Source organism: Melanerpes formicivorus, unplaced genomic scaffold (assembly GCF_026170545.1).
Source record: "Melanerpes formicivorus ecotype bairdi unplaced genomic scaffold, bMelFor1.0.p_v2 SCAF_112, whole genome shotgun sequence".
Taxonomy (NCBI): Eukaryota; Metazoa; Chordata; class Aves; order Piciformes; family Picidae; genus Melanerpes; species Melanerpes formicivorus.
In genome coordinates this window covers 1,350,949-1,376,129 of record NW_027142464.1, presented here as the reverse complement: position 1 = coordinate 1,376,129, position 25,181 = coordinate 1,350,949, and the positions used below count along the sequence as shown (strand labels likewise).

The 25,181-nt window shown below is 63.4% G+C and overlaps 2 protein-coding genes across 4 annotated transcripts; both read left to right on the top strand.

Annotated features, from left to right (window-relative positions):
• The first annotated feature begins 358 nt into the window (after positions 1 to 358).
• ORMDL3 (ORMDL sphingolipid biosynthesis regulator 3) lies at positions 359 to 13,730 on the top strand. Of its 2 annotated transcripts, none has more exons than XM_068167107.1 (4): positions 359 to 485; positions 5,428 to 5,635; positions 8,609 to 8,760; positions 9,423 to 13,730. In XM_068167107.1, the coding sequence occupies exons 2-4, from the start codon at positions 5,462 to 5,464 to the stop codon at positions 9,556 to 9,558; spliced, it is 462 nt and encodes a 153-aa protein (XP_068023208.1). In that variant the 5' UTR covers positions 359 to 485; positions 5,428 to 5,461; the 3' UTR covers positions 9,559 to 13,730. The 2 variants fall into 2 exon arrangements, with proteins under 2 accessions (XP_068023208.1, XP_068023207.1); XM_068167106.1 differs by having other exon boundaries at positions 434 to 485; positions 5,434 to 5,635.
• Positions 13,731 to 14,202: 472 nt separating this feature from the next.
• Positions 14,203 to 23,670, top strand: LOC137455933 (gasdermin-A-like). 2 transcript variants are annotated; one of them, XM_068167100.1, is made up of 10 exons: positions 14,203 to 14,439; positions 18,122 to 18,369; positions 18,484 to 18,694; positions 19,683 to 19,848; positions 19,925 to 20,018; positions 20,380 to 20,571; positions 20,655 to 20,809; positions 22,186 to 22,330; positions 22,877 to 22,950; positions 23,391 to 23,670. In XM_068167100.1, the coding sequence occupies exons 2-10, from the start codon at positions 18,156 to 18,158 to the stop codon at positions 23,610 to 23,612; spliced, it is 1,473 nt and encodes a 490-aa protein (XP_068023201.1). In that variant the 5' UTR covers positions 14,203 to 14,439; positions 18,122 to 18,155; the 3' UTR covers positions 23,613 to 23,670. The 2 variants fall into 2 exon arrangements, with proteins under 2 accessions (XP_068023201.1, XP_068023202.1); XM_068167101.1 differs by lacking the exon at positions 14,203 to 14,439 and adding an exon at positions 15,134 to 15,247.
• The last annotated feature ends 1,511 nt before the right edge of the window (positions 23,671 to 25,181 follow it).

Sequence of the window (25,181 nt, the reverse complement as noted above, 5' to 3'; positions counted from 1 at the left end):
TGGAGAAAGGCGAAGGCGCCCAGAGGGGTCTGAGCCCCGCAGAATGCAGCCCCCGAGCAGGCTGGAAGCTCCCGGGGGGGGGTTATCTGAGCCCCCCGACGGTGAGGACTCTCTCCGGCAGCCGCAGCCCCGGCTCGGGGCTGGCCGAAATGCGGTGCCGTGGGCGGAGGAACCCCCCGGCCCCGAGCATCGGACGGTACCGGAGGGACGGAAAACCCTTCCGCCGCCGCCTCCGCGGGCTCGCCCCGTCCGTAACGCAGCGCCGTGCCCGCGGAGCGCAGCCTCGTCCCCGCCCCGGGGCCGGCCTCTCCCGGTGCTGCCGGGACTACAGCTCCCGACGTGCCGCGGCGGAGGGTTGGGTCCTGCCGAGGTGGCCGCCGGGAGCGCACCGGGGCGGCGGGGAGCGCGACGGAGCGAGCCCCGGCTCCGCCGAACCGAACCGAGCCGAGCCGGGCCGGGCCGGGCTGGAAGCGGACAGAGCGGCGGTGAGTGCGGACCGGGCGCGGCGGCTCCTCCCCGGCCTCTCCCGGGGCTACGGAGCCCGCCTGCCGGTCGGTGGGCCCGGGCTGGAGGCCGAGCCCCGGTCCCGGACCCACGGCGGGGGGGCAGCGGGGAAAGGAGCCTCGAGTGGGGCTGTCCCGGGAAAGAAAAGTACCCCGAAAGAAACGAACCGAGGCTGGGGAGGGGTCCCCGTCGGGGCGGGGGCAACCCAGGGGGCGGGGGGCGGGGAAGGGTCCTGCTTAGGGCTTTGGGGTGAGGGGCAGCAGGGCCCGGGCCCCCCACGTGCGCCCGGAGACCCCAACGCACCGCGCCCCCAAACTTTCCCTGGAGGTTGCGCAGGAAGGGCCCGGGGGGAGGCCAAGCTCCGGCTGCTCCCCCCCGAGCCCCGGGGCCGCCTTCAGCTTCTCCTGCGCCCCGCGTCCGGCGGCTGAGGCTGCGCAGCCCCCAGGCTCTGCTCGCAGGGCTGCGCAGGTTGGAAGAGACCTTGCGGGCCGTGGAGTGCAGCCCTGCTCCCTGCCGGCTCCAGGCCTGCTGGCTGGGGCTGCCCCCCAGCCCTGCAGCCCCCTCCCCTCCCCCAGCTCTGCAGCCCCCTCCCCTCCCCCAGCCCTGCAGCCCCCTCCCCTCCCCCAGCCCCCCTCCCCTCCCCCAGCTCTGCAGCCCCCTCCCCCCCCCAGCCCTGCAGCCCCCTCCCCTCCCCCAGCCCTGCAGCCCCCTCCCCTCCCCCAGCCCTGCAGCCCCCTCCCCTCCCCCAGCCCTGCAGCCCCCTCCCCTCCCCCAGCCCTGCAGCCCCCTCCCCTCCCCCAGCTCTGCAACCCCCCCCAGCTCTGCAGCCCCCTCCCCCCCCCCAGCTCTGCAGCCCCCTCCCCCCCCCCCAGCTCTGCAGCCCCCTCCCCCCCCCCAGCTCTGCAGCCCCCTCCCCCCCCCCAGCTCTGCAGCCCCCCCCCAGCTCTGCAGCCCCCCCCCAGGCTCTGCCTGTAGAGTTCTTGAGGTTGGAGGAGACCTTGAAGATCATCAGGTCCAACCCTGCCCACTGCTGGGCTGCCAGCTCCAGGCCCTCCTGGCTTCCCAAGGAGGAACCCAGCAGCTTTGGGGTTCAGATGGCCAGGGGGGTCTTAGGTCAATGGTTGGACCCCACGGCCACAGAGGTCTGCTCCCACCTAAACAGCTCCGTGGTTCTAAGTCCAAACTCCCAGCAGTGAGGTGGTGGTGCCTGGGCGAGCTCTGGCTCAGCTCTGGCTCCTCTGGCAGCCACCTTTGCCAAGGTCTGTGGTGTGCTGGAAGCTCTGGCTGAAGCCATCCTGCAAAGAAGGGGTTGCAGTCTTTATTGGCTGTGGAGGTGGTGATTGCTGTGGTGCCAGAGATAGGGATCTGGGCTCCCCCGGGGCAGGAGCACCAGGCTGGCACTCTGGGAACGCTCAGAGCCGGAGTCCTCCTTCCCTCTGCAAAGCTCCTCCCAGGGGATGAGCCAGAACAGGCTGCTGGGCCCAGGCTGGGAGCCTGCAGGAGGGCTGTGGGGTCAGCAAGGTCCCTGTGAGGGGCTGGGCACAGGCAGTGGGGAAGGGGCTGCCCCTTGGGCTGCTGGTGGTGCGGCTGTTGGGTCCTCAGGAGCTGGTGAAGCCAGGGGGAAGCTGCTGGAGTCATTTTGCTCCTCCCTGCCTGACCAGTGGGGAGATGCTGCCAGAGCTCCAAGCCCCAGAATCTGTCCCAGCAGAGCTGTGAGCAGGGAGCAGGATGTGAAGGGTCAGAGGAAGGCCTCAGCTCCACCATCTGCTCGTTGCCTCTGACCACAGCCAGAACTTTTCCCCTCCTCGGATGGACACTGTCCAGTGGCAGCACAGCCCTGACCTTCCCCCTGGGGCTGGTGAATCATTAAAAGCTTTTCTGTCCCCAGCCCCCTGCAGTCCCTGTGGGAAAGCAGAGCCCTGCTGCCAGCCCTGCCAGGGGGGGCAGGGTTCCTCCTGTGCCACGGTGCCTGCAGGTGAACATTCCCAGTGGAAAAGCAGAAGGCAAACAAGGTGGGATGGGGGCAGGGGTCAGAGCTCTGGGAGCCCCAGGGCCAGGCTTTTGCAACACTCTGTGGGGCTTGCAGCCTGATGTGGGCACAGAGCTGGGGCAGGGGCTGTACCCCTGCCAGGGCAGATGCCCAGAGCAAGGGGGTTAAGGTGGGGAAGGAGAGGGCTGGAGGAGCAGAGAATTGTCCTGGCAGGGCTGCATGCTTGATGTCTCCATGTGGCCCTGCTGCTGTTCCAGCATGGCACCCACCCCCTCCCTCTGCTTTAGGAGCAAGGAGACCAAGGCAGGAGGAGAATTCCTTCCCAAGCAGCTTCTCCTTGGCACCCTGCTGCAGGCTTGCCCCTGCCCAGGTCTGCAGCAGGGACCAAGGAGAAGCTGCAGTTCACTCTGTGAGGATTGCACTGGTGGGTGTCCTCAGCTGGAAGTGCCACCTCCCTGCCAGGCAGCCCTGGGGCAGGGCTTGCCAGCTGCTGCAGCCTTTTGGTGCCACCACCTCCAAAGAAGAGAGGCCTGAAGAGGCCACCTGGCCAACCCCCACCGGTGCAAAGAGCAACCTCCATCCTTCACCTTGCTGGGGAAGCCCCCAGGGAGGCCTCCAGCGGCTGCCCAGGAGCCTCCCCCCAGCATCAGCCTCCTGCACTGTCCCCTCCGCTCCACGTCTCAGCCCTGCAGTTGTCTCCCTCCCTCTGGGCAGCTCCCTCTGGGGCTTGAGGGCTTTCCTCAGCCCCTCTCTAGACTAAACAAAGCTCTTCCCTCCAGGCTGTCCTCACAGGTCATGTTTTTTCCTACACCTCTGCTCCTTCTCACTGCTCTGCCCTGGATTCCCTCCAGCTCCTCCAGACCTGGACAGGCTCTAGCTGAGGCCTCACCAGTGTCCAAGGAGGATTGTTCCCAGGGTCTGGCAAGGAGCACTGCTGTTTACACATTCCACAGGGCTCTTGGCCCTCTTCTCTTTGTTATTGCAACAACTTGACTCCTTTGGACTCCTGGTGTGCTTCACCACAAGCCCTTCAGAGCTGCCCCAGGTTCAGGATGGAGCCACTCTCCCTGCTGGGGCTGGAGGGCTGAACCCTGCCTCCAAGTCCTGCTCCCAAGCCCAGCTTCAGGCTTCTCCCCGAGGTCCTCAGACCCAGGGGGCAAGAAAAGGAGCCCCCTGCAGCCTCTCCTTCTCCAGGTGCAAGCCCTGTGACTGACCCCAGGCAGCCTCTGCTCTGCTCAGCCAGCAGCTCTGCCTCACCCCAGGCTGGGAAGAGGTTGGGCAGTGCCAGGGAGCATCCCAGGAGCCAGAGCTTGCTTTGGGTCCTGGCCCTGGGCAGGAGGAGGGGCGAGTGCCAGCTCCTGAGGGAAGCCAGGCCCAGAGCTCTGGCAGGACACAGAGTGTGATGAGGGAGCTGGCTCCCACTCACCCCCTGAGATGGGAGAGCTGGAGAGGACAGCAGCACCTGCCCCCAGCTGTGGGAGCTGTGAGAGCAGGAAGCAGCCCTTAAGTGTGGGGTCCTCTGGCCAAGGAGGGACTGACCCTGGGGCCTAATGAAGCCTCCAGACAGAGATGAGTTTGTGCCAGAACATCTCTGCTCTGGGTGCAAAGATGTGCAGCTTCACAGCACTGCTGAGCTCTGCTGCTTCCTGGAGCCCCTGGAACACAACAAACCAAAGCTCTCCTCCTCCCAGGAAGCCTCAGAGCTGCCCCAAGCCCTCCTGCTGCTGCTGCTCAGAGTGCAGCAGCCCCAGAAGCTGCTCCCACACCTGCAGCACCCCCAGGGCACCAGTCCAGAGCTGTCCTGCTTCCTGGTATTGTTCAGCTGCACATCTCTCTGTCCTCCTTGTGTGGCAGATGTTCCTCCCAGGGAGGGGAAAAGCCATCTCCCCTGCAGTTCCTGCTGCTGGAGCAGCCCAGCTTGGGCAGCTGCTCCAGGGGACTCTCATTCCCTCCCTGCAGGGAATTGGTTTTGTTGCAGGGGAAGTATTTTTGTTGCCTTCTTTTTTTACCTCCACCCCACCCCCCTCCCCCCCCCCCTCAGTCTTAAATTGGAATCAAACCATCTGAGGCAGCCCAGGAGCCCAGCAAGCCTCCAGAGCAGAGCAGAGCCCTGCTAATTGAGCTGAGCTCATTAGGAGAGCTGTTGACAGAGAGCTGCCTGCCTGCACTCTGCAAACCCTCCTGCCCTGGGGCTGGGGCTAAGGCCTGGTGGAGCTGGAAGTGGGGAAGAGGCTTCAGGTGCTGTGTCCCAGCGCTGTGGTGGTGGTTTCAGCACTGGCTGTAGGCTCATTTGGGCCTTGTCAGGTTGTGGGGGGGGGATCACACAGGATGTTAGGGGCTGGAAGGGAGCTCCTGAGATCCACTCCAACCCCCCCTGCCAGAGCAGGGCCACAGAATCTATTGCAGGTCGCACAGGAATGCATCCAGGTGGCTCTGGGAAGGCTCCAGAGGAGACTCCACAGCCCCTCTGGGCAGCCTGCTCCAGGGCTCTGGGACCCTCACAGTGCAGAAGTTCCTCCTCCTGTGCTGCAGTTTCCACCCCATTGCCCCTTGTCCTGTCCCAGGGAGCAGAGCCTCTCTCTGTCCCCTTCCCTCCTGACCCCCAGTCCTCAGCTATTGATAACCACTGATTAAATCCCCTCTCAGTCTTCTCTTTCCCAGGCTGAAAAGCCCCAGGGCTCTCAGCCTCTCCCCATGGGGCAGTGCTCCAGGCCAAGCTTTGGCACCGTGGCAGCTCACAAGGAGCTTCCCACCTCCCATCCCCACATCCCAGCTTCAGCTTCCCCTCGGGGGTGAGGCTGAGGAGGTGCAGGGAGGACTGAGGTTGGCTCTGGGGGGGGGTTGAAGGCCGCCAGGAGCTCTGCAGCAGGGCAGGGCTGGGCTTCCCCAGCCGGGGGGGGGGGGCTCCAAGCCCTGAGCCAAGTCTGCTTCAGTTGCAGGGGTGCTGGTGGCACGGGAGGAGGCACCATGAACGTGGGCACGGCCCACAGCGAGGTGAACCCCAACACCAGGGTGATGAACAGCAGGGGCATCTGGCTGGCCTACGTGCTGGGCATCGGGCTGCTGCACGTGGTGCTGCTCAGCATCCCCTTCTTCAGCGTCCCGGTGGTCTGGACCCTCACCAACATCATCCACAACATGGTAAGGGCAGGGCCTGGCCCAGGGCACCCCGGGGTCATCTCGGCTCCCATCTGCTCAGCTCTCTGCTGACACAGTTCCCTCCTCTGCCTTCCCACAGCCTGGCAGGGAGTTGCTCAACCTCCTCTCGGCGGCTGGCACCTTCGCCTCCGGGGCCCTGCATTTAGGTCCTGCTGGGGGAAGGGGGAAGACCGAATCTGTTTGCCTGAGGGTTAAGTCCCTTTGTCCTGTGCCCCCCCCCGGGAGGAGGAGGAGCTGAGAAGGGCCCCGGAGGCTGGCCCTGGAGGCTGGCCCTGGAGGCTGGCCCTGGAGGCTGGCCCCGCAGCTCTCGCCCAGTGATGCAACCTGAGTTGGCTTCAGAGTTGAAACCATCCCAAGAGCCAGCCCCAAACTTTGCTCTGATTCGAGGCAAAAGGGACTCCAGGGATGGCTCCCCCCCTCCTGTGGATCAGGTCCCTGAGTGAAAGGTGTCAGAGCCCTGTGCTGGGGGCACGAGGTGGGCACAGCAGGCAGACAGAGGTCCTGAGGGGCACTGGGCTGCCAGGGGTGGCAGAAGCTGCTGTGTGTCACTCCCTGCTGTGCCTCTGCCACCCTGCTGCATGGGGCCTTGGGTCCTGGGCAGCCCCAGGCCCAGGGCACAAAGCCTGCCAGAGCTGCAGTGGTCACTGTGGTGTCCTTTGTTTCAAGTATCTCAGCCCCAGAATATTGCAGAGCCAAAGCCAATCCCTTCTGGGTGCCAACCTCCAAACCCACCGGGAGCTGCCCGGGGCTCGGCTATGGAGCTGCCCAGGGCTCGGCCCGGGAGCTGCCCAGGGCTCGGCTCCGGATCTGCCCAGGGCTCGGCTCCGGAGCTGCCCAGGGCTCGGCTCCGGGAGCTGCCCAGGGCTCGGCTCCGGAGCTGCCCAGGGCTCGGCTCCGGGAGCTGCCCAGGGCTCGGCTATGGAGCTGCCCAGGGCTCGGCTCTGGGAGCTGCCCAGGGCTCGGCTCCGGGAGCTGCCCAGGGCTCGGCTATGGAGCTGCCCAGGGCTCGGCTCCGGAGCTGCCCAGGGCTCGGCTCCGGGAGCTGCCCAGGGCTCGGCTCGGGAGCTGCCCAGGGCTCGGCTCCGGGAGCTGCCCAGGGCTCGGCTATGGAGCTGCCCAGGGCTCGGCTCCGGGAGCTGCCCAGGGCTCGGCTCCGGGAGCTGCCCAGGGCTCGGCTCCGGGAGCTGCCCAGGGCTCGGCTATGGAGCTGCCCAGGGCTCGGCTCTGGGAGCTGCCCAGGGCTCGGCTATGGAGCTGCCCAGGGCTCGGCTCCGGAGCTGCCCAGGGCTCGGCTCCGGGAGCTGCCCAGGGCTCGGCTCCGGGAGCTGCCCAGGGCTCGGCTCGGGAGCTGCCCAGGGCTCGGCTATGGAGCTGCCCAGGGCTCGGCTATGGAGCTGCCCAGGGCTCGGCTCCGGGAGCTGCCCAGGGCTCGGCTCCGGGAGCTGCCCAGGGCTCGGCTATGGAGCTGCCCAGGGCTCGGCCCAGGAGCTGCCCAGGGCTCGGCTATGGAGCTGCCCAGGGCTCGGCTCGGGAGCTGCCCAGGGCTCGGCTCCGGGAGCTGCCCAGGGCTCGGCCTCGGGAGCTGCCCAGGGCTCGGCCCCGGGAGCTGCCCAGGGCTCAGCTATGGAGCTGCCCAGGGCTCGGCTCCGGAGCTGCCCAGGGCTCGGCTCCAGAAGTGCCCAGGGCTCAGCTCCGGTTGCTGCCCAGGGTTCGGCTCGGGAGCTGCCCAGGGCTCGGCTCGGGAGCTGCCCAGGGCTCGGCTCCGGAGCTGCCTCCTGCTGCCGCTGCAGCTCCTTCCCTCCACACTCAGTTCTCAGTGGGCCCCAGTGCCAGCACAAGAGGTAATGGGCACCAGCTGGGGCATGAGAAGCTCCATCTGAGGAGAAACTTCTCTGTGTTGAGGGTGGCAGTGCCCTGGAGCAGGCTGCCCAGGGAGGTGCTGGAGTCTCCATCTCTGGAGACTTCCAAGCCCCCCCGCCCTGGCTGTGTTCCTGTGTGACCTGTCCTGGGTCAACCTGCTCCAGAGGTCCTTTCCAACCCCTACCATGCTGTGATGCTCTGACTCCTTCCCCTTCTCTGGCAGCTCAAAGCATTAGGTCCAGGGCACAGAAAGGACCTCAGGGTGGCTGGAGGTAAGGGCTGGGAGGTAGCCAGGCACCTGCTGTTTATCTGTGGCAGGAGGTGAACTCTAATCAGGGCAGGACCAGGCTGCTGCCCACAGCTCCCCCAGCGCTCCCTGGACAGCCTCCTGCCCTGTGCTGCCCAGAGCTAGCCCAGCCTAATCTCCTGATCCCACAGATCCCAGGGCCCCAATCTCCAACCACCTTCTTGGCTGACACCCAGGAGAGGCCTCACGTGTAGCAGCCGAGCTGAGCTGAGCTGACCTGGCTTGGCTGGCAGCCTTCCTCCCCGGAGTCCACCCTCCCCTGCCTGCTCTCCAGCAGCGCCCGGGCGTCCCTCTAGTGGAGCTCCAGGCTGCTGCAAGCACCTCTGGGCTGCTCTGCCTGCAGCTGAGCTGTAGAGCATCACAGAATGGTTTGGGTTGGAGGAGACCTCCCAAGAGCATTCAGTTCAACATCAACCCAGCACCACCGTGGCCACCAAACCCTGTCCCCAGGGGCCATGGCCACAGGTTTGTTGAACACCTCCAGGGCTGGGGACTCCACCACCTCCCTGGGCAGCCTCTGCCAGTCCCTGACCACTCTTGCAGCGAAGAAACTTTTCCTCATCTCCAACCTAAGCTTCCCCTGGGGCAATTTCAGGCCAGTTCCTCTCCATCCCCTGACCCTGGGGAGCAGAGCCCAAGCCCCACCTGGCTCCAGCCCCCTCTGAGGGAGCCGTAGGGGGCAGTGAGGTCTCCCTTCAGCCTCTTCTTCCCCAGGCTGAACGCCCCCCGGCTCCCTCAGCTGTTCTCTGGAGCGCTGTGTGCTTCCTGCTGCCCCTGTCTCTCCTCAGAGCATGTACATCTTCCTCCACACCGTGAAGGGGACTCCTTTTGAGACGCCAGACCAGGGCAGGGCTCGGCTGCTGACGCACTGGGAGCAGATGGACTACGGGGTGCAGTTCACAGCCTCACGCAAGTTCCTGACCATCATGCCCATCGTCCTGTGAGTCCTCACCCCCCACTCAGCTGGCAAACACCCCCAGGCTCCCCCCTGAAAAGCCATTTGGAGGCTGTTAGTGTGGAAAGGGGGTGGGGGTGGGGGGTGAAGCACCTCTTCAGGCCGTGGTGGTGGTCGGTCAGCGGTGAGGCTCAATGGACATGGAAGGGGTTGGGTTGGAAAGGACCTTCAGCATCATCCAGCTCCAAGCCCCTGCCTTAGGCAGGGACACCTCCCACCAGCCCAGGCTGCTCAAGGCCTCATCCAGCCTGGCCTTGAACACCTCCAGGGAGGGGGCAGCCACAGCCTCCCTGTGCCAGTGTCTCCCCAGCCTCACTGTCCAGCATGTCTTCCTCATCTCCAGCCTCCATCTGCCCTCTCCCAGCTCAAATCCATTGCCCCTTACTCTCTCGCTACAAATCCTTGCAGCAAGTCCCTCCCCAGCTCTCCTGTAGCCTCCTTGAGGTACTGGAAGGCTGCTCTAAGGTCTCCCTGGAGCCTTCTCCTCCCCAGGCTGAACAACCCCAAGCTCTTCGGGGTCTTTTCCAGCCGCAACACTTCCGATCCCTTTGGGGCAGCTGCTCACCACTGCTGCCGTCCCGGCAAGCGCAACACCCTGACCATTATTCCCCCCTGTGTCTTTTTTCCCTTCCCCCCTCCTATCCCAGGTATTTCCTCACCAGCTTTTACACCAAGTATGACAGGATACACTTTGTCATCAACACCATCTCCCTGATGAGCGTCCTGATCCCCAAGCTGCCGCAGCTGCACGGCGTCCGCATCTTCGGCATCAACAAGTACTGAACCCGGAGCCCGAGGGAAGAGGAGCAGGGGAAGCTCCTTTCTCTTCCCCCACCACCCTGCCCTACCATCCTGGCTCCTCCTCAGCCCTGCACACACTGGGATTGAACCTCACAAGCAGCTGTTCCAGGCAGCACCTGGCAGCCACACGCCGCATGCTGGCTCCTCCTGCCCAGCCGAGCCACGGCCAGCCCCGGGGTAGAGTTTAGCGCGGAGCAGGATGCGACCTCCAGGCTGGGTCTCCTTCTCCTCCCAGCCTCCATCACTAGGTGCAGATAGCACTGAGACTTTGAGGTACAACGAGGGGGAATCCATCTCAGAGCCTGGAGGAAGAGAAGAGGGATTGAGGTGGGGGGGTGGGGGGGGTGGGAAAGCTTTTCTTAGTGCTGGTACTATTGCTGTGGTAAATGCACTTTACAGTAGAGCTCCCGTGCCGAAGCTTGGTGCTTTAAAGCAGTTTAGGTGAGGGAAAATCCAAAGGGATGCAGCCAGACTTGCCCCAAAACCTTGATTGTTTTGGGGGCAGGCTGAGTTCCTTTTCTTTTTATCCTTGTTTCCTGGGGTTGGGGGTGGGGGGAGAGGGGGGGGGAAGAGAAGGACTGACTGGGACACCACCGAGGGAGGAAGTTCCTTCGCTCCAGGTAGCACCAACCTGTGTCCTGCCGGTGCTGCCTGTGGGGCTCAGGAAGGAGGGGAACACAGCCCAGGACCTCCTCCTCCTCCTCCTCCTCCTCCTTTTCAGCTTGGACCCACATTTCTGGGGCAAAAACCTCGCTCCCCACCCCCAAGCCCCTCATTGTTGTTTTGTGTTTTAAGCACACTCCAAGCAGTGCAGTGCTTGGGTTAAGGGCTGCAGGTTGTGTTTGGTGATCGACCACAACCAGCACTGAGCTCCTCGGGAACACGGAGCAGGGGAGGCCCTGAAGGCTGAGGGACTGTAACTGAGGGTTTGGGGTTCTTTTTTCCCCCCCCTACCTCAGTCCAGCTCCTTGGTTGCTTCAGTCTGCCTGCATGTTCCTGGGACTTGCCAGTGGACTTCACTCTGGCTCCAGGCTCCATTGATTTGGTGCCACCTGAAGCCTGTCGCTCAGCTCCACGCACAAGCCCTGCAGCAGCAGCAGCAGCAGCAGCAGCCCTGAGGGGGGAGCAGCACCAGGCTGAGCTCCCAACCAGAGATTCTTTTACTCTAGGAACACAATTCAGCCTTTCCCCCCACCCCCCTAAAATTGTCACCTGAATAAAGCAGGTTCAGCTCTCCTGGCTGAGACAGCTTCCTGCTGTTTCTCCTCAGGCCAGCTGTGGCTTTGCTGTCGCAGTGCTTCCATCATCTTCCTTGGGTAGAGACACCTTCCAGTGCTGGTCTTTTGGGCCTGCATTAGCCCCTTCTAGCTTTAGAGGCCACAGTTGGACACTGCTGAGTTGTTTTGCTGGTCTGAGCACAGGCCATGGGTGGGGGAAGGTGAGGGCTGTGTGGATCTTGTGCTGCTCCAGGTGTCCTTGCCGGTGAGCTCAGGCTCCCCCCGGGGGCTGCTGCAGGGCAGGGAGCACTCAGCACACCTCAGAGGGCTGCTGGAAGGCAGAGAGTCAGAACAACTGCTGGGGAAAGGGCAACCAGAACCAAAAAGGGGGAGAAGGCAGCAAGGAGTCTGGCTGGCTGCTGAGGCTGTTCCCCAGCAAGGGGCTTTGGCAGTTTGCTTGCTGGGTGTGGGGAGGTGAAACCTTTCCAGCCCCACACAAGGACTGCTGCTGAATTCAGGTACTAGGTGCCCTGAAGCTGAGGTAGCCTTGGAGCTACTGGACAATGACTTTGGAAATAGGTTTCTCTTGTTTTCAAAGCAGAGAGACTTCAGCAATCAGCTTGGACATGGACAGTGCCAGTCCCCAGAGTGCTGCCCTCCCAGGTGGGGCTCTGGGGACAGAGATTGATGTGGGGAGAAGAGGAGGGGGAAGCCAAACCCTGCTTGTAACAGAGAGCTGCTGCTGTGCCTGAAACCATCCCTCCTGCAGAGGCAGAGGCACAGTGCTGACCTCTTGCACTCAGAGCAGGTTTGGTTATCTTCAGTGGGAGCAGAAGCTGAAGGTCAAGGCCAGCTCAGCTCCACGGAGTCCAGCACTCCACAGCTTCCTCCAAAGCCTGAGCTGAGGGTTTGGGGATGTCTGGGGTTTGGGTTTGGTTTCTTTCTGTGCTGTTAACTGACACTGGGGACACCTGATCCTGTTTGGCTGAATTATAGAGCAGCTGTAAAACAGACCAGGACCAGAAATGGCCCCAACAGGGCAGGTTCCAACGCCTGAAGGGCTCAAAGCTGTTAGGCAAAGCCTTAATCCTAACAGGAAGCTTTTCTGCTGTAAGCTTGTTCACACTGCAATGATGACCAGGAGCCATCAGACTGCTGGGGGTCCCAGGGCAGAGGACATGACTGCAACACAGCTTTGCCATCAGGGCTTAACTCAGAGTCACAAAGGCTCATCCAATCAAGGGAAACAGAAGGGAAGAGGTGAAGAAGTTGGGAGAGGAGAGAGAGAGAGGTGAAGGAAGAGTTTGTGTTAAGGATGGAGGCTGACAGTTGGCTCCAGCAGATTAACAATTAGCTGAACAATTCTGTGTCTGATGGCACTTGCCCTCCCCAGCACCCCACCTCCCCCCCAGAACCCCACTTTCTACCCCAGAACCCCACTTTCCACCCCCCAGGACCTCCCCTCCCCCTAGGATCCCATCTTGGAGGTCAGCATCAGAACTAATCAAAGCAGCCAAGAGCCCCCCAGATGATGCTCCTTAAACCACAGCTGCTGCTTGTCTAGGAGCACCTGAGGTAGCTCTGGCTGTTGGGTGCTGCTGGGCTCAGTGGGGGGTTTGTGGCTCCTTCCAGTTGGTGTCCCAGAGGCTGGGAGGTCTCAGCTCAGTTTCCAGCTGCCTGTGGTGGTGTGGAAGGAGCAGTGCTGAGTGTCCTGGCAGTCTGCACTGCCCTGGTTTGGGTTTGTTAAATGCAGGTGGAAGTGAGTTCAGCACTGGAAGGCTGAGCTGGCCCAGGGTGCAGCCCCAGCCCCCTCCTGGGCTACCTCACTCCTGAGAAGGGCCAGCAGGACACCAGGGGCAGGCTGAGGGGGGCTCAGCCGTGGGCCTGCAGCGGTGTGAGGGAGATCCTCAGCAGGGAGAGGCACAGAGCATGAGCACAGAGACTGCTCAGCCCTTCTCTGAGGCTCTGGGAGCTTCTCCAGGTGCCTGTGGGAAGGAGAGAGTTGGCTGTCACTGATTTTCAGGGGGATTTGGATCACACCTGAGAGGTTTTCCTCTCCCAACTGTGAGCAACACCAGGAGGAGGATTAGAGGTGGGCTCCATCCTGGGACCAAGAAACAGTCAGTGGGTAGGGAGGGCACTGAAAAGGCCTGGCTCTGTTGTTCTGCCAGGAGTGCTGAAGGAGGAGAAGAGCCTCTGCAAAGCTCCACTTGAGCTGCTCCCAGGCACTGGCAGAAGCCATCCCCCTGCCCCACACTCTCCTGGGCAAAGCCCCCTCCAGAGCAGCAAAGCCAGGACGCAGTGGAGCCCTGGCAGCCTCCAAAGCAGGGATCCTGCCCCCCTGATCCCTTCCCCACAGCCAGCCAGGAAAGTACAACCACCCAACCACACCAGAAAGCCTCCCACCAGGGCACAGGCAAAGCCTGAGGGCTGAGGCTGCTTCACTCCTGGGTACTTCTGGGGCGGTTTTAACCATTCTTGAGTGTGCTTGGTGTACAGTGGCAGCACAGAGCTGGCCCCTTGGAGGGGAGCCAGCAGCTGCTTATCTTCTCTGACACAGGACTCTTTCTGATGGGGGCTTTTAGGTGCCTTTTATCTCGGGCCTAAAGCCTCTTTGGAGCATGCAGAAGCGTTGGTGGCAACCTCTCCTCCTTGGAGCAGTGCTGGAGCCTGACCTGAGCTGGGGTTTGGGTTTGGGGCTGGCTGGGGGTTTTTGCCCTCTTTTTATTATCATTCTCCTGATCAAAGGGAGGTGCTGAGGTTGTGCAGAGGTTGAGGCTTGGGTGGTTTGGGTTTTTCCCCTCCCTCAGTGGCCCTTCTTTTGCTGTGTCTGCAGAAGTCTCCCCTAGAGAACTTTCTACCAGAGAAGTGTGAATATTTTTATTACTCCTTTGTACAGTATTCTAAGAGAGAACTAATAAAGTATTCATGTAAAAACCTCTCTCTGAGGCCTCTGCCTTGCCCCTGGGGCTGCTCCCTGCTGTTAGAAGCAAGCTGCAGAAGGAGGCTGAGGGGCTGGGAGCAGCTCTGGGAGGAGGGGGGTGGGGAGAGGTGGAATCATAGAATCAAGAAGGTTGGAAAAGACCTCAAAGGTCAGTTGAGGCTAAAGAAGAGCAGCCTGGGGGGGGGGTAACTGATCAATGCTTCAAGGGTGGGTGGCAGGAGGGGGAGGGGGAGGCACATGAGAGGCTCCTTCTGAAGGTGAGGAGGAGCTTCTTGAACTGAAGGCTGCTGGAGCAGGCTGCCCAGGTTGGTGCTGGAGCCTCCATCCCCTCACACAGAAGCAGCTTCTCCTCGGGTCCAGAGGGAAGCTCCTGGGCTGCAGTTTGTGCCCTTGTCCCTGGGCACCACTGAACGAAAGCAAAACCACCCCCAGAGCGAAACCCAGGGGGCAGGAGGGCCCCAGCTGACGGCAGCCAGCCCTGCCGGCTTCCCCTCTCCCTTGCCACACTCACTCAGGGCAGCAACAGCCACCCTGGGCCAGCAGAGCTGCACCAGGCTCTGCCCTGCGCTGCCCTCCTCCGGCAGCTGCTTCCGGCGCCGGCGGCAGGGGCCGGGCGGAGAGTTCCGAGGCCACTTCCCTGCGGAGCACGGAGCTGCCCCGAGCCTTGGGCCGGCGCAGAGGGGAGCCCAGGCACTCGCCCAGGCAAGTACAGCCTCAGGAGCTGGTGGGAGGCAATGAGAGCTGGGAGCAGGGGGGGCTGGAAGGTGTTCTGGGGGGAGGGTTCTCTCTTTTGGGAGTCTTCCCCCCGAGCGAGTCCTGGGGGTGCTGCTGGAAGGATCCTGTGCTCCACGCCCCGGCCTGGGGCTGCCCCTGCAAGGATCAGCCCGAGTCAGACGGCTGGGGAGCTGCAGGGAGGGGAGACACTGCCCTGCCGGCTCCTCTGAGCCCAGCCGGGGAGCAGGCTGCCCAGAGAGGTTGTGGAGAGCTTCCAACCCCCCCCCGGGCACTGTGCCCCTGGGCAAGCTGCTGGGGGAGCCCTGCTGGGGCAGGGGGGGTTGGAGTGGGTGAGCTCCAGGGGTCCCTTCCAGCCCCTCCACGCCGGGGGGCTGGGCTCAGCACCTCCTCTGCGGCCAGAGCTGGGGGAGGAGGGTGCAGAGCTGCCTTCTCTCCTCCCCCCACCCACAGTTAAGCTCAGGAAGGTTCTTCCCCTGCAGCTCCAAGCTCCCCATCACACCTTCCCCAGGAGAAGCAACCCTGAGCTGCTGGGGCACAGACATAAGCCACAGGAGGAAACCCAACAGCAGTTTGGTTTCCTCCTCTTCCAGAGCCTGCTCTGCTCTGCAGGGGCCAGAGGCAGAGACCCCTCAGGACCCCCCCAGAGCCCAGCTGGGGTTGGGCTTTGGGGAGAAGTCTGTCATGGAATACATTTCTGACTTCCTGCCCCCCACCCACGGCTCAGGCTCAGCAATTTCACTTCCCTTCAGCAAGGCCTGGACAAAAGCAGCTCAAAGTGAGTCCCAGATGCCCTCCTGCCCGCCAGGAGCAAGGGCCACAGGGAGAGAGGAAGCAGCAGAAACCAGCAGGAAGCTGCTCAAGCTGTTTGCCTTCCAAACCTCTACCAGAGCAAGGTGGCCCTGGCAGAGCCTCTGCTCAGCTCAGAGCTGCTCCTGGGTGTCCCCCCCCAGCACTTCCCTGAGGTCCTTCTCGACCTGGGCAGCCCAGAACCGGACCCAGGACTCCAGCTGGGGCCTGCCCAGGGCAGAGCAGAGGATCAGGAGAAGCTCCTTCAGCCTGCTGCCCACACTCCTCCTCTTGATGACCCCCAGGATGGCCTTGGCCCCCAGGGCCCCCAGGGCATCCTGCTGGCTCCTGAGCTCCCTGCTGGCTCCTGAGCACCCTGCTGGCTCCTGAGCTCCCTGCTGGTTCCTGAGCTCCCTGCTGGTTCCTGAGCATCCTGCTGGTTCCTGAGCATCCTGCTGGTTCCTGAGCACCCTGCTGGCTCCTGAGCACCCTGCTGGCTCCTGAGCTCCCTGCTGGCTCCTGAGCGCCCTGCTGGCTCCTGAGCACCCTGCTGGCTCCTGAGCGCCCTGCTGGTTCCTGAGCATCCTGCTGGTTCCTGAGCATCCTGCTGGTTCCTGAGCTCCCTGCTGGCTCCTGAGCGCCCTGCTGGTTCCTGAGCATCCTGCTGGTTCCTGAGCACCCTGCTGGTTCCTGAGCTCCCTGCTGGCTCCTGAGCACCCTGCTGGTTCCTGAGCTCCCTGCTGGCTCCTGAGCGCCCTGCTGGCTCCTGAGCGCCCTGCTGGCTCCTGAGCACCCTGCTGGCTCCTGAGCTCCCTGCTGGCTCCTGAGCATCCTGCTGGCTCCTGAGCTCCCTGCTGGCTCCTGAGCGCCCTGCTGGCTCCTGAGCGCCCTGCTGGCTCCTGAGCTCCCTGCTGGCTCCTGAGCATCCTGCTGGTTCCTGAGCTCCCTGCTGGCTCCTGAGCGCCCTGCTGGCTCCTGAGCGCCCTGCTGGCTCCTGAGCACCCTGCTGGCTCCTGAGCACCCTGCTGGCTCCTGAGCATCCTGCTGGCTCCTGAGCTCCCTGCTGGCTCCTGGGCACACTGCTGGCTCCTGGGCACCCTGCTGGCTCCTGAGCACCCTGCTGGCTCCTGAGCTCCCTGCTGGTTCCTGAGCATCCTGCTGGTTCCTGAGCTCCCTGCTGGCTCCTGGGCACACTGCTGGCTCCTGGGCACCCTGCTGGCTCCTGAGCACCCTGCTGGTTCCTGAGCTCCCTGCTGGTTCCTGAGCATCCTGCTGGTTCCTGAGCTCCCTGCTGGCTCCTGGGCACACTGCTGGCTCCTGGGCACCCTGCTGGCTCCTGAGCACCCTGCTGGTTCCTGAGCTCCCTGCTGGCTCCTGAGCATCCTGCTGGTTCCTGAGCTCCCTGCTGGCTCCTGGGCACACTGCTGGCTCCTGGGCACCCTGCTGGCTCCTGAGCACCCTGCTGGTTCCTGAGCTCCCTGCTGGTTCCTGAGCATCCTGCTGGTTCCTGAGCTCCCTGCTGGCTCCTGGGTACCCTGCTGGCTCCTGGGCACCCTGCTGGCTCCTGAGCACCCTGCTGGTTCCTGAGCTCCCTGCTGGTTCCTGAGCATCCTGCTGGTTCCTGAGCTCCCTGCTGGCTCCTGGGTACCCTGCTGGCTCCTGAGCTCCCTGCTGGCTCCTGGGCACACTGCTGGCTCCTGAGCTCCCTGCTGGCTCCTGAGCACCCTGCTGGCTCCTGGGCACCCTGCTGGCTCCTGAGCATCCTGCTGGCTCCTGAGCTCCCTGCTGGCTCCTGGGCACCCTGCTGGCTCCTGAGCTCCCTGCTGGATCCTGGGCACCCTGCTGGCTCCTGGGCACCCTGCTGGCTCCTGAGCTCCCTGCTGGATCCTGGGCACCCTGCTGGTTCCTGAGCTCCCTGCTGGCTCCTGAGCACCCTGCTGGCTCCTGAGCACCCTGCTGGCTCCTGAGCATCCTGCTGGCTCCTGGGCACCCTGCTGGCTCCTGAGCTCCCTGCTGGTTCCTGAGCACCCTGCTGGCTCCTGAGCTCCCTGCTGGCTCCTGAGCACCCTGCTGGCTCCTGGGCACCCTGCTGGTTCCTGGGCATCCTGCTGGCTCCTGAGCATCCTGCTGGCTCCTGGGCACACTGCTGGCTCCTGGGCATCCTGCTGGCTCCTGAGCTCCCTGCTGGCTCCTGGGCACACTGCTGGCTCCTGAGCTCCCTGCTGGCTCCTGGGCACACTGCTGGCTCCTGAGCTCCCTGCTGGCTCCTGAGCACCCTGCTGGCTCCTGAGCTCCCTGCTGGCTCCTGAGCTCCCTGCTGGCTCCTGAGCACCCTGCTGGTTCCTGAGCATCCTGCTGGCTCCTGGGCACCCTGCTGGCTCCTGAGCTCCTGCTGGCTCCTGAGCATCCTGCTGGCTCCTGAGCTCCCTGCTGGTTCCTGGGTACCCTGCTGGCTCCTGAGCTCCCTGCTGGCTCCTGGGCACACTGCTGGCTCCTGAGCTCCCTGCTGGCTCCTGAGCACCCTGCTGGCTCCTGGGCACACTGCTGGCTCCTGGGCACACTGCTGGCTCCTGAGCATCCTGCTGGTTCCTGGGCACCCTGATGGCCAGCAGGACTCTCAGGTCCACTTCCCTAGAGCTGCTTTCAGCCCCCAGCCTGCCCTGAGCCCTGGGGCTGTTCCTCCCCAGATGCAGAACTTGTCCCTAGCTGCTGCCCTGCCAGCCCTGCAGCCTCTCCAGCTCAGTCCTTGTGCTGCTGGGGCCTCAGGGGAGCTCACTGTCCATCTGGACAGGTTCTCCCTCACTGATGCCTCTTGCTCCAACCTTGGGATCACAATGAAGTAATTTTGCTTCTCCCCTCTCAGGCTCTTTCCCTCAGGCACAGCCAGCCCCAGCAGGATGTTTAAGAAGGTCACCCAGTCCATAGTGAACCAGCTGGATCCAGGGGGAGACCTGGTCCCAGTTCACAGCATCCTGGACCATGAGCACTTCCAACCCCTCTGCCTAGTGAGGAGGAAGAGGAAAGCCATGTTCCAGCCATCCCCCTGCTACAGACAGACCTGGTACAGGCTGGAGGATGTGCTGCTGCCTGCAGGAGCTGACAACAGCTCAGGTAGAGGCCCCAGGGGCCACCCTCTCCCCAGACACAGCCCTCTGGGTCACTTGGGCCTCCCCCTTCTACCACGGGGTCCTGGGCAGCCTGAGCTAATAGAGGACACTGGTGCAGGGTCCCTGCTTCCCAGTGGAGCTGCTCAGGGCTCCCAGCAGTTCACAGTCCAAAGAACCACCAGTGACAAGGTGGATGGGAGCCTGAACATCAACATTGACTCCACCAACATGGAGGTCAGAGGAGCTGCCTCCTCCTCCAAAGGGTGGACCATCAAGCTGCAGAAGAACCACATCCCAGTGCCACAGCTGGAGGCAGTGAAAGCAGAGAGGTAAGGCAGAGCCCCCTGTGCCCCCTCCTGCAGCCCAGGCCAGCCCCATGGCCCCCCAACAGCCAAGCTGAGTCCAACAAGAGGCCAAGGGGCACAAAGTGGAGCCCAGGAGGCTGCAGCTGAGCAGGAGGAGAAAGCTGTTTGGTGTGAGGCTGCTGGAGGCCTGCAGCAGGCTGCCCAGAGAGGTTGTGGAGAGCTCCCAACCCCCTCCCTGGGCACTGTGCTGCTGTGGGAGCCCTGCTGGAGCAGGGGGGAAAGGACAGGAGAATCACAGCCCATTTTCTGCGCCCCCCCCCCCCCAGCCCCTACTCCTGTGGTATTTATTGCGCAGGGACATGGTTCAGTGGTGACCTTGCATGGCTAGGGCAAAGGCTGGGCTGGGGCAGAGGTTGGGCTGGGGCAGAAGAGGTTGGGCTGGGGCAGAAGAGGTTGGGCTGGGGCAGAAGAGGTTGGGCTGGGGCAGAAGAGGTTGGGCTGGGGCAGAAGAGGTTGGGCTGGGGCAGAAGAGGTTGGGCTGGGGCAGAAGAGGTTGGGCTGGGGCAGAAGAGGTTGGGCTGGGGCAGAAGAGGTTGGGCTGGGGCAGAAGAGGTTGGGCTGGGCTGGGACAGAGGAGGTTGGGCTGGGGCAGAGGTTGGGCTGGGCTGGGGCAGAGGTTGGGCTGGGCTGGGGCAGAGGTTGGGTTGGGCTGGGGCAGAGGTTGGGCTGGGCTGGGGCAGAGGTTGGGCTGGGCTGGGGCAGAGGTTGGGCTGGGCTGGGGCAGAGGTTGGGCTGGGGCAGAGGTTAGGTTGGGCTGGGGCAGAGGTTAGGTTGGGCTGGGGCAGAGGTTGGGTTGGGCTGGGGCAGGGGCTGGGCTGGGCTGGGCTGGGGCAGGGGCTGGGCTGGGGCAGGGGTTGGGATCCTCTTCTGGACCAGCAGGAAGGACACAAGCAAGAAGCTTCTGACCCTGAGCAGCCTCAGAGCCCGGACACTGCACCCTTCTCCCTTCCAGGAAGGTGAACATGGAGCACTCCTTCATCCAGCAGCTGCAGAGGGCAGGCCAGGACCTGTATGTGGTCCATGAGTCCCTGGAGACCTCGGAGGAGGCCAACTGCCAGGAGTCCGCCGCGGCCGCCGGCAGCCTCCTGGCCCAGCTCTACGCCAAGTTCTGTGCCAAGGTTTGCTTCCCCCCTCGGGCTCAGGGCTGCCCTCCTGGCACCCAGCCCTGCCACCAGCAGTGCTGTCCTTGTGCAGGGCACCTGGGAGAGCAAGCAAAGCATCACCATCCCCAAGGGCTGCACCCTGGCTTTCAAGGCCCTGCAGCTGGCCATCACCGACGGCCCCTGGGGTAAGCGCCTGGCAGCAGCCCCCAGGGGGGGAAACCACACTGTGAGGCCTCCCCCAGCCTCATGGCCACCCTGAGGCCATCTGCATGCAGGGCCAGGGGACAGGAGGAGGGGAAATGGCCTGAAAGCAGCAGGGGAGGGTCAGGCTGGAGGTGAGGAAAGCTCTCTGTGCCTGGGGCTGGCACAGGCTGCCCGGGCAGGGGCTGGGGGGCTCCACCTCTGCTTGAGGGTGACCCTGCTCTGGCCTTGCTGGGAGGGTGAGAGATGTCCCTGCTCACTGCAGGGCGGGCTGGGCACACCTTGGAGGCTCCCTCCCAGCCTCTGTGAGGTGTCCTGGGTCAGCTCCTCCTGCTCTCCCTGCAGACCTGAAGTACGTCCCAGGGGGGAAGGCCTCCACGTTTGTGTCTGACAGCACCAGGCCACCGCAGGACCACAGCAGACGTCACTCCCCCAGGGGTAAAAAGACACCTTTCAGAGCCATACTAAGTACCCAGGGCTCTGTGGATCCACCTGAGGAAGGACAACCACCCTGCCCTGACCTCCACTTTGTTCTTGGTATGCTCTAAGACCTAAGCTGAGAGAGCTCCTGGTGGGGCCACCCAGCCCAGACTGATTCTTGGACTCCTCCTGCTCTGCAGCCCCAGCAGCAGGAAGATTTGAGGACCTGAAGGCAGAAGTCCAAAGGAGCTGTGGAGCTCTCCTGCCAGTGGCTCTTCAGCTGCCTGCCACGTTTCTGAAGGCCATCAAAGCTGTGATGAGAGACAGGAAGCTCTTTGAAGAGCTGAGCCACAAAGTAAGTCAGGCTCTCTGCACTGCCAGGAGGTGCAGAGGCATCCCTGCTCCTGCCCAAGGAGTCTCCTCTCCTGTGCCACATCAGCCCCAGAGTCCTCCCCTGGCCACATCATAGTATCATTATTCAGGGTTGCAAGGCACCACAAGGATCAGCTAGTTCCAACCCCCCTGCCATGGGCAGGGACACCCCACACTAGATCAGGCTGGCCAGAGCCTCAGCCAGCCTGGGCTTAAACACCTCCAGGGCTGGGGCCTCAACCACCTCCCTGGACAACCCATTCCAGGGTTTCACCACTCTCATGGGGAAGAATCTCCTCACATGCAGCTTAAATCTCCCCACCTCCAGTTTCATTCCATTCCCCCTAGTCCTATCACTGCCTGAGATCCTGAGCACTCCCTCCCCAGCCTTCCTGTAGCCCCCTTCAGATCCTGGAAGGCCACAATGAGGTCACCTCAGAGCCTTCTCTTCTGCAGACTGAACAGCCCCAGCTCCTTCAGTCTGTCCTCACAGCAGAGCAGCTCCAGCCCTCTGCTCATCCTCCTGGCCCTGCTCTGGACACCTTCCAGCACCTCCACATCCCTCTTGTAATAGGGGCTCCAGAACTGGAGGCAGTACTCCAGGTGGGGTCTCCCCAGAGCTGAGCAGAGCGGGAGGATCACCTCCCTTGCCCTGCTGGCCACACTTCTCCTGATGCAGCCCAGGTTCTGCTTGGCTTTCTGGGCTGCAAGTGCAGACTGAGAGCTCCTGGTGAGCTTCTCCTCCCCCAGCACCCCCAAGGCTCTCTCCTCAGGGCTGCTTTCCAGCCAGTCCCTGCCCAGCCTGGATTTGTGCCTGGGGTTGCCTCCACCCAGCTGCAGGACCCTGCCCTTGCTCTTGTTGAACCTCCTGAGGCTGGCTTGTGCCCACCTCTCCAGCCTGCCCAGCTCCCTCTGGATGGATCCCTTCCCTCCAGCTGTCTGCTGCACCACACAGCTTGGTGCCATCAGCAAACCTGCTGAGGGTGCACTCAGTGCCACTGTCCATGGCACCCACAGAGATGTTGAACAAGACAGGTCCCAGGACTGATCCCTGAGGGACTCTGCTTGTCCCTGGCCTCCACTGGGACATGGAGCCATAGACAGCCACTCTTTGGGTGCAGCCATCTCTCTGGTCTCCAGCACCACACAGAGAAGGTGGTGCCCAGGACAGAGCCCAGCAGATGGACCTGGAGGCCAAAGCCACTTCCATTTGATGCCCTGACTGGAGCTGCTGTGGCTGCCAAAGCCTCCCTGGCAGCCAAATGAGGACCTGAGGAAGGGGAATCACAGACTCCATGCCCAGAAGGGACCAGCAGCCTCTGAAATCCTGACCCTTCTCTTTCTTCCCCCCCCCCCCAGATGGATGCAGTTCTGGGTGGAGCTGACAGCAGTGAGCTGCAAACAGCAAGCTCAGAGTTAGAAGAGCTGCTGAGCATCTTCCAGCACTCCTCAGGACACTCCAGGCTGGCAGGAGCCCTTGCCTACACTCTGGATGCTTTGGAAGGTGAGCTTGGGCCTGTCCCTTGAGCACAGAACTCCAGCAGCAGAGGTCAAGAAGATTCCCCCCAGCAGGGCTGGCAGAGTGAGGCACTGGCAGAGGAGCTGCAGGAAGCCCTTCCTTAGAGGGTGGGAGGGAAGGGGAGTTCAGTGCTCCCCAGGGGCCAGGACTGGGCCCAGTCTGGTGCAGCAGCATCAGTGACCTGCTGAAGGGACAGAGTGGAGCCTCAGGCAGTCTGCTGGTGGGAGGTGGGAGGAGTGGCTGCCAGCCCACCAGGCTGTGCTGCCATCCAGCAAGACCTGGGCAGGCTGCAGAGTTGAGAGGGACCACACCAAGCTCAAGGAGGGCAAGGGCAGGGTCCTGCTCCTGGGGGTGGGGAATAACCTCCTGCACCAGGACAGGGGGGGACTGAGCCTCCCCTCAGCCTGCACTGGGACCATCTGAAGAGCTTCTGACCAGGCAGACAGGCAGTGGGGCAGCCCTCCCATCCCACCAGCAGCCCCTGGCACACTGGAGGAGCTCTTCTGGTCCAAAGCTGCTTTCATTTCACAGAGCTAACAGAGGATCAGCTGCTGCTGCTGCTGGAGGCCCTGGACAAGGAGATGGTGTCCCAGCAGCTCGAGCTGGTGAGGGAACACACATCACTGGGGCTCCAGCTGAAGGGGCAGGGGGGGTGGGATGCCAAGTAAAGCAACACTTAGGTGGTGTTGAAGGTAGTGGAAGGGTTCAAGGCCAGGTGGGATGAGGCCTTGAGCACCCTGTTGGGAGCAGAAGGTGTCCCTGCCCATAGCAGGGGGGTTGGAGTTGGATGAGCTTCTGATCTTCCTCCCAACCCAAACCACTCTGTGACCTCTGGACACACCAAGTCCACCAGAAACTGGGAAGAGGATGCAGAGGAGCACAATAATCCTTCAGTGAGAGCAGTCCCCCACAGCAATGGGGACTGCCTGATGCACTTGCAAAGCCACTGAAGCACCTCCCAAGTCCCAGAGGTCATTTCTTTAATGCCTTCCACAGCTGGGAGCATGAAGACACTGACCTGGCTTTGCCTCTTCTTGCTGTGTAGGTTTCAGGCATCCTGGCACAGGAGGGGACCTGGAGGCCTTTCAACATGGCCAACTTCTTGAGCTCCTTCTCCCAGGAGGAACAGGCACTGCTCACAGCCATGGCTGAGGGGAGTGGGGTGGCACTGCAGGAGGATGGATCTGCTGTCTTGCCAGAAGAAGCCTTCCCAGCCCTGGCAGCCCTGTATGCATCCCTTTATGTCCTTGACCTTCTGAGCAACTGAGCCCAGGCTGTGGCCTGATGTAAAGGCCAGCAGCACAGCTGAAAGCCTCTGACTGCAATCCAGCTTCTCTGCTCTTCACCCCTCCCCAGGTGACAGCCTCCCTGCTCATGCTCAGTGCTGCTTTGTAGTGAGTGAGGGCAACAGACTCGAGGCAAGAGAGCTCCTTAGGGAAAGCAGAGGATAGAAACCAAACCTGAGCCTCCTCTCCCCCTGTGTGAATGCAGAGTGGCATTCCCTCATCCAGCAGCCCAAAGAGAGTGCAGGGGGCAGGCTTGGGGCTGTGTGAGCCTGGATCTGCTCACAAGCATCAGCACAGAGCTGCTCCAGGGCTCAGCAGGGCAGCCAAGGAGCCCAGCAGCAGGGCGGGCAGCCAAGGAGCCCGGCAGCAGGGCGGGCAGCCAAGGAGCCCGGCAGCAGGGCAGCCAAGGAGCCCAGCAGCAGGGCGGGCAGCCAAGGAGCCCGGCAGCAGGGCGGGCAGCCAAGGAGCCCAGCAGCAGGGCAGCCAAGGAGCCCGGCAGCAGGGCAGCCAAGGAGCCCAGCAGCAGGGCGGGCAGCCAAGGAGCCCAGCAGCAGGGCGGGCAGCCAAGGAGCCCAGCAGCAGGGCGGGCAGCCAAGGAGCCCGGCAGCAGGGCGGGCAGCCAAGGAGCCCGGCAGCAGGGCGGGCACACAAGGAGCCCAGCAGCAGGGCGGGCACACAAGGAGCCCGGCAGCAGGGCAGCCAAGGAGCCCGGCAGCAGGGCAGCCAAGGAGCCCGGCAGCAGGGCAGGCACACAAGGAGCCCGGCAGCAGGGCAGCCAAGGAGCCCGGCAGCAGGGCGGGCACACAAGGAGCCCGGCAGCAGGGCGGGCACACAAGGAGCCCGGCAGCAGGGCGGGCACACAAGGAGCCCGGCAGCAGGGCGGGCAGACAAGGAGCCCAGCAGCAGGGCGGGCACACAAGGAGCCCAGCAGCAGGGCAGCCAAGGAGCCCAGCAGCAGGGCGGGCAGCCAAGGAGCCCGGCAGCAGGGCGGGCACACAAGGAGCCCGGCAGCAGGGCACACAAGGAGCCCGGCAGCAGGGCGGGCAGCCAAGGAGCCCGGCAGCAGGGCGGGCAGCCAAGGAGCCCGGCAGCAGGAATGCCCTGAGCCTGCTCAACCTCTGCCACTCACCTGTGGCTCGGGGAGCTGCTGAATGGCAGAAGTCTGAGGGATGCCAGGAGCCTTCGTGAGGCACAGGGGTGAAAGGGCATCTGCAGCACAGCCCCCGGGGAGGGAGGCGGGGGGGAATGGAGGGACGTGCCTCGCCTCAGGGTGAGCTGACAGACACCTCGGTGGCTGCTCGGGGAATAAAGAGAAGCGTTCCTTAGCCAGCACCTCCTCACTGTTTAACCAGGTTCTCAGTGGTGCTGCCTGGCTGGAGGCCCCAGCGCCCCCCTGGGCTACAGCCCTGGATCCTCTCAGGCCTGAGGCCCCCAGCCGGCCCCGAGGCCCCCAGTCCTGGATCCTCTCAGGCCCCGAGGCCCCCAGCCGGCCCGAGGCCCCCTCGGCAAGGGGCAGCGCTGCTCACCTGGCCGCTCACCAATGGCTGCGG

Excerpts from the sequence above, each read along its gene's own strand:
- LOC137455933 (XM_068167100.1), top strand. The coding sequence starts at position 18,156 with ATGTTTAAGAAGGTCACCCAGTCCATAGTGAACCAGCTGGATCCAGGG. Across the intron at positions 18,370-18,483 it reads AGGAGCTGACAACAGCTCAG|GGTCCCTGCTTCCCAGTGGA; the intron begins GTAGAGGCCCCA and ends ACACTGGTGCAG. Across the intron at positions 18,695-19,682 it reads GAGGCAGTGAAAGCAGAGAG|GAAGGTGAACATGGAGCACT; the intron begins GTAAGGCAGAGC and ends TCTCCCTTCCAG.
- ORMDL3 (XM_068167107.1), top strand. The coding sequence starts at position 5,462 with ATGAACGTGGGCACGGCCCACAGCGAGGTGAACCCCAACACCAGGGTG. Across the intron at positions 5,636-8,608 it reads CCAACATCATCCACAACATG|AGCATGTACATCTTCCTCCA; the intron begins GTAAGGGCAGGG and ends GTCTCTCCTCAG. Across the intron at positions 8,761-9,422 it reads ACCATCATGCCCATCGTCCT|GTATTTCCTCACCAGCTTTT; the intron begins GTGAGTCCTCAC and ends CTCCTATCCCAG.